The sequence below is a fragment of the Saccostrea cucullata genome, unplaced genomic scaffold, assembly GCF_032062105.1.
Source record: "Saccostrea cucullata isolate Sc308-1 unplaced genomic scaffold, CSIRO_AGI_Scuc_v1 ctg6594, whole genome shotgun sequence".
NCBI classification, from domain to species: Eukaryota; Metazoa; Mollusca; class Bivalvia; order Ostreida; family Ostreidae; genus Saccostrea; species Saccostrea cuccullata.
In genome coordinates, this window is record NW_026928368.1 from 1 (window position 1) to 10,661 (window position 10,661).

General features: G+C 34.2%; 1 protein-coding gene across 1 annotated transcript; it reads right to left on the reverse strand.

The window, feature by feature from the left end:
• Positions 1-500: 500 nt before the first annotated feature.
• LOC134277342 (KICSTOR complex protein SZT2-like) lies at positions 501-9,961 on the reverse strand (the record flags this gene model as incomplete). The annotated part of the gene is made up of 16 exons (XM_062759682.1): positions 9,787-9,961; positions 9,558-9,683; positions 8,633-8,851; positions 8,250-8,327; positions 7,969-8,061; positions 7,563-7,688; positions 6,263-6,431; positions 5,821-6,041; positions 5,360-5,466; positions 4,845-4,996; positions 4,255-4,351; positions 3,793-3,939; positions 2,726-2,881; positions 2,499-2,564; positions 1,999-2,202; positions 501-824 (listed from the first exon to the last, which is right to left on the reverse strand). Coding segments are annotated over exons 1-16 (2,330 nt in total), but the record flags the coding sequence as incomplete, so codon positions are not given.
• Between the last annotated feature and the right edge of the window lie 700 nt (positions 9,962-10,661).

Genomic DNA, 10,661 nt, shown 5'->3' on the forward strand with positions numbered 1-10,661 from the left:
CTAGGGAAGTAACGAGAGGGATCCTCTAATATTGTCATGTCACTAGGTACCCGCTCATAACTAGACAGAGGAAAAAATTTATAAATTATTCATTTCCACAAACATACATGTAATATACAAGTATATTTTTCCATCCTGTAGTTACATTTCTTTTATTTTTCAATCATTAAAGGGGATATGAATGATATTCTTTAAAAAAAAAAATTCTTCAGTTTTCATTACATTTTCAACACAAACTAAATCAAATTAATTTTTCTCACATTATAGACTCAAAAGAATATAAATGTAAATTAAGTTTCATTTCCAAGCTACAAATTCTAACAGGTTTTGCAACTTTCTTTTACAAAAAAAATATCTCTTGTTGTGAACTATTTATTTCACTGTACATTTAAGAAGGTCAAGGATAATTCCTAAATCACAAAAATCAGTCATTGCAGATATATTTCAAACTGACAAATTGTAAAGAAAACTTATCATGAATAATATGTGGTTAACAGTACCTGATAAGAATATTTTCCATGGGTTTGGTCAACATGATGCAGCATGGTGTCTCTGACCAATCCCTGCTTAGGGGTGGCTTCCTCTTAACCATTGTCTCTTTCTCCTGTTTTGGAGATTTCTTGCTCTTCTCTATCTGGGAACCTCCTTGTTTAAACTTCAGGGCAAATACTTTTGTTTTGAGTTCCTTCAGCACTTTGTATCTCATGGAACCTGAGGCTCCTCCCAGGAAAGCCGCTTTGATTGTCATGCAGGGAGCTTTGGAAGTGGACAATCTCAAAAGCAGGAAATGGGTGGGATGCTCTTTAGAACTTTGAGACTCTCCCCTGAAATGACCATTTCATTCATAAACCAAAGGTTATATGACTTTATTAAAATTATTATTAACTATGCATAGCATTTGAAACACTGGATGAAATTCTAAATTCTTGTTCCTTCAGAATACTTTATTAAAAGAAAGACTACTGTTACTAAATTAGAGTCCCTGCCCTGCACCCTTTTGAAATATCCTTAACCAAGGACATTTTTAGACAAGTTTTGTTGCAATAAAGCCAGCAATTAGTAAGGAAATGTTCTTTAGTTTAAAGAAAGCAAATAACAAATATCCAAAATTTCACACAACAGACATTAAACAATAAGTTACCTCAGAAAATTGTTTTCATACTTTCCTAAACAAGAGGCCCAGGGGCCACATCGCTCACCTGAGTAACATGGGTGATGCAGTTCTTTACCAGATCCCCCTCTTGTTATACCTATCTTGGCCCCCTACTCCCCTCCCCTATATTGATTTTAATACTTTTCAAATCTATACTACCCCAGGATGCTTCCACATAAGTTTCAGCTTTCCTGGCCCAACAGTTTTTGAGAGGAAGATTCATAAATATTTTTTCTATATATTTCTATGTAAAACTTGGATACCCTGTTGTGGCCCCACCCTTCCCCCGGGGTGTCATGATTTTAACAATTCAAAATTTACACTACCCCAGGATGCTTCTATATAAGTTTCAGCTTTCCTGGCCCAGTGGTTCCTGAGAGAAAGATTTTTAAAGATTTTTTCTATATATTTCTATGTAAAACCTGGATTTCCTATTGTGGTCCCGCCCTACCCAAGGGGGTCATGATTTTAACAATTTAAAATCTACACTACGGAAGTATGCTTCCACTTAAGTTTCAGGTATCCTGGCCCAGTGGTTCTTGAGAAAAAGATTTTTTAATGACCCCACCCTATTTTTGTCTTTTCTTGATTATCTCCCATTGTAATGGAACTTGGCCCTTCATTTTAATAATTTAAACTCCCCTTTCACCCAAGGATGCTTTGTACCAAGTTTGGTTAAAATTGGCCCATTGGTTCATGAGAAGAAGTCGAAAATGTGAAAAGTTTACAGACAGACGACTGACAAAATGTGATCAGAAAAGTTCACTTGAGCTGAAGGCTCAGGTGAGCTAATAAGAGACCTGAGCAACAAATTTACAAAACACAAGTACATACACTGTACTTACTCATACAAATACTTGACATAAGCAGTGTTTTCCACCAGTACAAATGTACTCCAGCTCTGGAGGAGGGTTTGTAGGGCCAGCTGAGCTTGTCGACAGAAGACAAAGTAGAACCTCCCACAGGAGTCGGGGATGTGTAGGTACTTAGACAAGGGGCGGTCATGTTCCAGCACCATACCTATCCGGTGACTGTGCATCCACTTCTGCCTGCAAGTCAAAATGTCGGTTTTCTTTTTTACTTTGATGCTTGAACTATATGTATTTGTTAGTTTAGTGATAACTTTTAGATGTTCTTATTATAAAAATTAGTTAAGTGTCTAAGGAAAAATTACACAAAATACCCCTAACAGCACTGTTGGAGGGGATATAAAGAGTTTTGTCTCTTTGGTTGAGTGCATGCTTGTGTATTAAAGAAATTACACAACTTTTTTTATAAGATTTGATGTGCTCTTTTGGGATGGATGTCCGCTCTGTGGTAACCTTGTTTCTGAAACTTTTCTTACCAAATTTTTGTGTCTAAATGAACCACTGGTTTCCAGAATGTGACAAACTGATTTAAAACAGCATCCCTGTGGAAAAATGAAAGAAAATTCACAACAACATTTAACATAAAGGTATTCCTCACTGAACAGTTTAAAAAAAATTTAACATTTTGCGGAGTGAAATGAAAACATTTTTAACACACAACGAAGATTCAATACAAATTTAACCAATATAGTAGAAGACAAACTTTGTGTTGTGTTGAGAGTTGAGGGTTGGGGCACTAGACTGGAGGGGTATGTAGAACACAGAGAGGCCATTCTTTATACTGTCCGGTAACTTGTAATTTACAGGATTGGAAGCAAAGCCCTGAAGGTGGCTCAGTAACACATCACTCTGGCGAAGTCTGAAATATTTTAATATAAATACATAACTGTAAACAAAAACATGGGCATGTTGTTTGCTGTGCAGATATATTTGATAAAGGTACATAAGGATGATAACACTTAATGCATATTTCCACATTTAAATTACATGTTCAGGCAAATATCTCAAACAGTGAAACTTTATAAGCTGAGAAAAAATGAGATATTTAACTATTTCAGATATTGAGGATAATTTTAAAAATGTACTTAAGATCAAGATCTAGTAAATAACTTCAGACTAATTTTTTAGTGCTAGATCCATTATGACGTCATAATCAATTTCAACTTTCTTTTTCCCGTACTTTACGACTTTAGCAGAATTATGTAGAAAATGGGGTATGTTCATGTCATTCAATTTGAAATCATGTGAAAAGTAAACCGGATATCTATACTAAATTTAATATTGATTTAAAGAAGAGGCCATGAACATACTAATTACCGTTTTCTGAGAGACTGTAGGCAATCTGGATACATTTCCTTTGCCGAATACGAAAAAAAACTCGTATATTTATGCCTGTTTTTATTAATTTTTCATTGAAAATGACAGTTTAAAATACACTTTTTCATCTTGTTTACCTACAAATTATGCCCCGAAACACCTTATTTGACCAAGCTAAAGCTGTAAAGCATCGATAAAGGAATTTATTTCTCAAGTTTGATAAATCTGTAGGCATCTTTCATTTACTAGATCTTGACCTTAAAGAATAAGTGATCGACATCCAAAGCACTTTGAAATACCCATGGTATTTGAGATGTTTCCCAGAGTTCTACTGTATCTTTTCAATTATGTGTTACTTGAAGTATTTAAATCATATTGGCTTGCATAAATCTATATGATATATCTGATATATTTCTGAGATTTATAGAAAGTTTTGAGATATTAGATACTGACTTAGTAAGTGCTAATAGGAATTTCTTTCTTCTATTGAGTCGGATGGGACTCCACCTGGACATTGTCAGAGTACATTCATTGGAGAAAGCATCATGTAGGAATTCATAGCTCCCTTCCACAAACATTTCAACATGGGTCTGGTGTTGTCTGCCAAAACAAAAAAAAAATGAGAAAAAAAAAAAGTATCCTGTGCTGATCACTTTTTGTGGAACCTTATATTTAGCTTGACACATCTGAAATCCCTATTACAATTTTATCTATCCAAAACGTCCATGAATCTTTTCCATTAAACTCTTATTTACTCTTCATGACTGAAATTTCTCCAAACTTTTTTTTAACATTGAATTAACCTGATTACATGTAACTTTTGTAACTAACTTGGATTTTCTTTCAATCTCTATCAAACTTTTGTCAACTTTCACTTTTTCCACAATTTCACATTTCAATTTCAGATTTTGTCACCTTGATTTATCCTGTGGCCAGGCAGCAGTGGCACAATACTCTATCTTGACATAGTCTCTCCATAGCAAGGCCAGCTCCACCTTAATCTGAGTTTCTCCTGCACAAAAATCAATCTTCAGTAAAAAAAAAAATCTTCCCTAAAAGGCTTTTGCTCCCACATGAGAAAATTTTAAATAAAAGTATCTGATCACTGAATCCTATGTAAAATCTTTGTAAATGTTCACCTTTACAGGAGAATAACATGTTTAATTGATAACAATATCATCTTCAGATGTGCACTCAGTAAGAACAAGGATAAAATTTGTATCTTTGAACACAGATAATGCCTTTCTAGGCATTTGATTTTAAAGTTATGAGAATCAGCAGTTACATCATTGAAAATACTCAAAAACTGTCTATGTAACTTCTTGCATGAAAAGATCTCAATTTCCAACTTCATTTTTAGATCTTTTTAAATAAAAATAACTATTTCCTGACTAAGGAATTCATATCCTTAAAAGCAGTTAATAGGATTTATCATAACTTCTTTTCTAAACTTGTATCATTCTATTTCGGTCAAAGCAGAAAGCATGAGGGGGTTCTTCCTTTACCTCTTAAGAAGATGATATTCCTCAGAGTGAAGCCCTCTCTAAGCCTGATTGACAGGACACTGGAGAGAGAGGTGTTCAGTTTTACATCCATCTGCCTCTTCCTCTCAATAGGAATTAGGTCGGGGTAATCTTTGAGGGGATGTGCATACACACTGTTAAAGAAAACATGCCATATGTTAACATTCTGTAGGCAACCTTTTTTATGCATGGGATTAATGTTTGCTACAAACATTCCATTTTTTTACCCATGGAAATTTGTCACAGTGTTTTAAATTGTAGTATTAAAGGGTATTTTATCATTACAATAAAGAGCAAATAACATGGCATGGTAAATTTTTTTTTATTAAGTGGACAAAACATAAAAAAAATTATATTATTCTCACAAACAGAGTATATTTAAATATTTGCAAAACACAGTCACTGTTGGGTTTGGGGAAAAAAAACTTTTACAAAGTTAAGGGCAAACTTCCTCCATTTGATTCTATCACCTACAGTGTATGAGATGAGATTCTTACTTGATGTAGGAACAGGCACTATTGTTGTAGCCAGGTAGAACATGTAGAGGTTCCCTGATAGATTTCTGGAAACTCCAGATCAGCAGCTTTCTGTGGTAGTCTTCTTTCTGGAATGTAGTCACCGATTCTTAAAACACCACTCCAAATAAACAATTGCTGCAAGTTGATAAGACTTTGCTCCATGCTTTCATTCATAAAAATATAAAATTGTTGAGAATATTGCAGAATCACTTGGAATGATTTTTTGGAGGATTGATGTTGCAAGCAATTCAAATTTTTTATTACTTTGTGGGGGCAAATCACTGAACTGACAAACTGACACAATTTATTGATCATGGGGATGTAAATTCATGGGTAAGAAATCCACGAACGTTGATTCCCCACAAACATGATCATACCTCAAAATTTACTGCCATGTTTAAATATTTTGTGCTTTATTAATTAAAAATTTAAGAAAGTACCTCATCAGGTGGGTCTCCTATATATGTTCCGAATGTGGTGGATGAGATGAACTGTAACAGTTCTACATGAGGCACCAGCCCAAAGGAGCAGCGAGCGCACTGAGTTTGGCCGATCCTGAGAAATGAGCACGCAATGGTGCTACTCCTCAGCTGGGCCAGCAAAGTATCAAATAGATTTAAATCTGTCACTCCCAACATTCCATCTGTCACAACAACTATTCCTACAAAAGCAAAGGATATTGAGATGAAAGGGAATTCTAAAGGAGTGTATCTGGAAAAGACCCATTCATACTTAGGAAAATTCTGTCTCATTAGAGAACAAAACTTGGCTTAAGGTCACTGCACATGCACCCCCAACTGGCAGTCTATGGAAACGTTGGAAAGAATGGTAGAGATACTGTTTTCTATTAAGTAAGAACACTCAGCCACAAGTAGCACCAACCTGCACTAGAGTTCTCCGGCAGTAACTGCAGAGCAAAGAACCCCTGTCTGAGTAAGTTAATGATGCCAGCCTCGGGATTAATGGCCAACTCAGCCGACTTGTTCCTGGTGCGAGGTTTCTGATCTGGGTTTGAATGCTCCATCCTTGATAAACTGTCTCCAAGATTTGTCTAATCAAAAAAAAATATTTTGCATGTATTATGACAGATCAAGTGCTTGGTGATGTCACAAAAATAAGTTTGGCTATTTTGGAGGTTATTAAAATTAAAAAAAAAATTGGTATGTGCTGAATTAACCATTGCTCATCCCTGAACAGACTTTCATGTTATAAAATTCCTATCTCTTAAGGGGGCCGACTATAGTTTTATTGTGTGAAACCTACAATAGCGAAACTCTTCATATTTATACCATATATAACTTACATTAACTTCAGTGTACATGCAAAGTTTGGGGGAAATCTACCGTCCAGGTATTTTTGAGGGACCGTCTCAAAATACAGGTACATTTACTATAGGATTATATAGGAAAATGCCAATTTTTAGCACTTTAAAGCAAATTATACAAATACTACAATAGACATTTTGTTCAAACTATAATATTTGATGAGTAATACTATATTATACAATATATGTATGAAACACAAAATTCTACCGTCTTGTTACCAGAGGGGGCATCTCAAAATGCAAAAAATTTAGCAAACTTTACTATTTTTATAGAGTATTAGAAAATATGACGTACATTATGGATTCACATGAAAACATAATAAAAATATTGTAGATATTCTCAAATTTCTATATTTAAATTTCAAGAGCGTATGTTTATTACTTTTTCTTTAATAATATTTTTATTACCCCTTTCTTTAAGAGCTACAGATTAGCATAACGTCAAAAACACACTGCAACGACGTCAACCTACCTATCAATTGCAAAATCGGTTAAAAAATCAGTTATATCAAATTGTAATTACATTCTTATACCTATCATTTCTTAATTTTGTTTAATTTTAATAATTAAGCGAAAAAAGTTGCATTAAAACAGTAAATACGCTTCATTTTACTAGGATGCGCAAAATATTGCGCAATGGAAACTATAGTCGACCCCCTTAATTTGTTGTAATACAGAATTCATCTTATTCAGATGCTACTTTTCGTCTATCAGGTACATATTTAATAGCATTTTTCCTAGTTTTATGCTGTTTGTGAGTACTAAATTTTTATATAAGACATGTCAAGTGTAAATCAATACTTTGAGCAGATTTACATCCTTAAGCTTAATTTTATGGCACATGATGTCAGATCTTACCATGTCTGGAGAAGGCAGGTTGATGTCGTTGTACAAACTCTGCTCAAACACCTGTAAACTGGTTCTCACTGCATCTAACACCACAGCAACATTGGCAGCAGTCACTCTAATGCCCTGAACTAAAACCTGTCAATATGCATAACATCTTATGATTAGAAAGAAAGCTCACATTCCTTTGGCATCTCATGATTATATTGATCAAGAGTTGCCAGAAGCTTGCATGTTTTTGGTATTGTTTTAAATTTTGATTTGGCATTATTTTTTATCAGTCTTCAAATTTAAAAGCTGAAAAAAAATGTATGGAAAACTGCCTGTTTTAGTCATACTCAGCTTCAACCATTTAGGTTGAAGATAAGTATAACTAAAACAGGCAAGCTTACTGCCTTCTTTATAAAATGTTACATACCTGGTTTGTGGTACAGACCACCATAGGGGTGTGGGCAATGACAGTGATGAACAGCTCTGACTCAAACAGTAAGTTTGTCCCAGGAAGTGGAAACTGTCAACAGAGGGAATCACTTGTAAAATGTGCATATTTTAATTAAACGAATCTATAAAATCTATCATATAATCTATCTTATCAAATCAAGAACCCATGATCCCAAAGTTAAAACATTCATTCACTAAATGAAGATGAAATCATTAAGTGATATGTTAAATTTATCAAAAAAAAAAAAAGTTCCTCACTGGTTTCACCAATCCAAGCAAACATTTCTTCAAGCTGTCAAAAATCTTGTCTGCAAACACTTCTCCAGTTTTCAAGTCCTTAAAAAACAATTATGAATTAATTTCAAGGTAGTTTTATCAGCTAATAGACTTAAAGTCAGAAAAGAATTGATTTATAATAGAAATCTGAGAGTTTAGAATTTCCATATTTGGATGTAATAAATTATCAATTTATTTGTTAGATAACACTTTGACTTTCATATGTGCAGTTTACTGTACTCTTTTTCAATGTTCATTCAGTGAATTCAAACAAAATTTACAAATTTTTTTACTTCAGTAAATTAAATTGTAAATATTGTTTAACTGTGACATTAAAATGTGAAAAATATAAAACAAAGACATACCACAGAGAGAGCTGAGGGGCTGAAGTCTAACACAAAAACAAGTCTGTATCTCTTGGCGATGAAATGGACGACAGTGGAGGGCACCAGGCGGAAACTGATAAAGGCCCGGTCAGTCAGAGGTGGTGGGGAGGCATTGGGGGAATCGTCAGTCCCAAAACGGACCACTGCCTCCTCCTCCATCACCACCCCCACAACGGTCAGCTCTTTGTTGGTCTCCTCCTAAAAAATGCATGGACATAAGTTTATTTCTGGACATATTAAATTTATTTCAGTCTTTAATGTATTTACAGTATAATGTGCTTATAGTGAACATGCTTATAAAGAAATATTTACATTCACTGTGTTTTTCTACTAAGCCAACTGTGAAATTGACTTGAATACCATTTTCGTGTATACTAAAAACATTCCTTAATTAAAGCTTAAAGCAGAGTGCTTTTTATTCCCCATGGGTTGTTAGCAAATTGTTTATCTAACAGATATCATAACAAATTACATTTATAATGAAGTAAAAATGCCCATCTTTGGCACTTCCTTATAACTGTATTTTAAATTAATGTATATTTCATAAAATGATTTTGACAACTGAATCTCCTGGTACATAAATGAGAACTTACAGCACTTAAATTATCTACTTTAAATTATAACCCTTTTTAAATGTACATAATTTTGTTTTTTTAGTCATTCTCCGTGGAATTACTGGAGCATTAAACCCTGAAGTTTTCACTCCATAAAGGGAAAAAGGAAGAAGGAGAGGAATACCAATTGTTTTGCGTGCCACTTGTGTGGGATAATTGTACATTAATTTTGTATATATCTATATCAACATTTTAACTACATAATTTGATGAAGTTGTATTCAAAGAGGGAAATGTATGAACCAAGGACCATTATTCTACAAAGTGTAATCATTGAGGTAATCCACTCACCACACATGATTCTGGAGAAAATTCTAATACTGAGTTGATGTGATGAAAAAACCATGATGCTCTTATGTTCCTTGATATTCTGTAATCTTTCTTCATTAACAGGTACACGTCTTTAGCTGGCAACACCTATAAAAATAATATTTACAACATCAATAATAACAAACTGTGAGAATACGACAAGTCAGCTGATCTTACAGAGGAAATTCGATCTGCAAAATAAAACACGTACTCTTTCTTCAGATCCATTTTCACTATCACTTTCTGAGTCTCCCATGTTCAAGAAAAAAAATCAAGTCATCAAAGTTCTTTCTTCAATGCATTGTTTCCATTCTGCATCATTATTCATTATTTATGGCAGAAATCTTCTGCAAGATGCAGCTGTATCATCCACAAACATCGTGTTTACAAAAATATAGATCTAGGTCAATAATCCTGGTCAGTGACAAGCTTGTCGTATAAAAAATCAAAGTACTGAAAGTACTGTTAGACGGAGGCTTCATGTATGAGAGAACACAAAAGAAATATATATATCATACATAGCTGTAAAGAATATTTTGAGAAATAATGTGTAGTTTTTTTTTCAATTCAACATTTTTTTCAAAGGATACTCCAATATTCATGAGGTTTTTGGGATATTATAATTTCATCTTTGTAATGTAAACTTCGCCATGATTAAAGTTCACTGTTATTTAGATGAGATACTTTCAATATTAAACCTTTCAACATAAGAAACAGTAATTGACTAGGCCTGGTTGACATAAAACTTAGACGGGCTAACTTTTTATCCCAGTTTCACTTAAAGAATATATAGTGGAAAAGTGAGACTGAGATCAAAAGTGAGCTTGTCTAATATAAGTTGTATGCCCCCAGGCCCGGTTTGATGAATGTAGGTCTAGTATGTTCTAGTCATGAGCCCACTGGCGGAATTAAAAGGGGCCCCTGGCCCCGTCCCTTTTGAGTCCAAAAAATACGCAATATTTGATAAATGAGTGTTTTAATTGTGGCTGTGGGCCCCTTCCCTGACCTCAACTGGTCCCCCCTTTTCAGAATTTCTGGATTCAGCACTAGGCCTCAGCCAGTCAGGAGTTTCCATATTTCAAGATA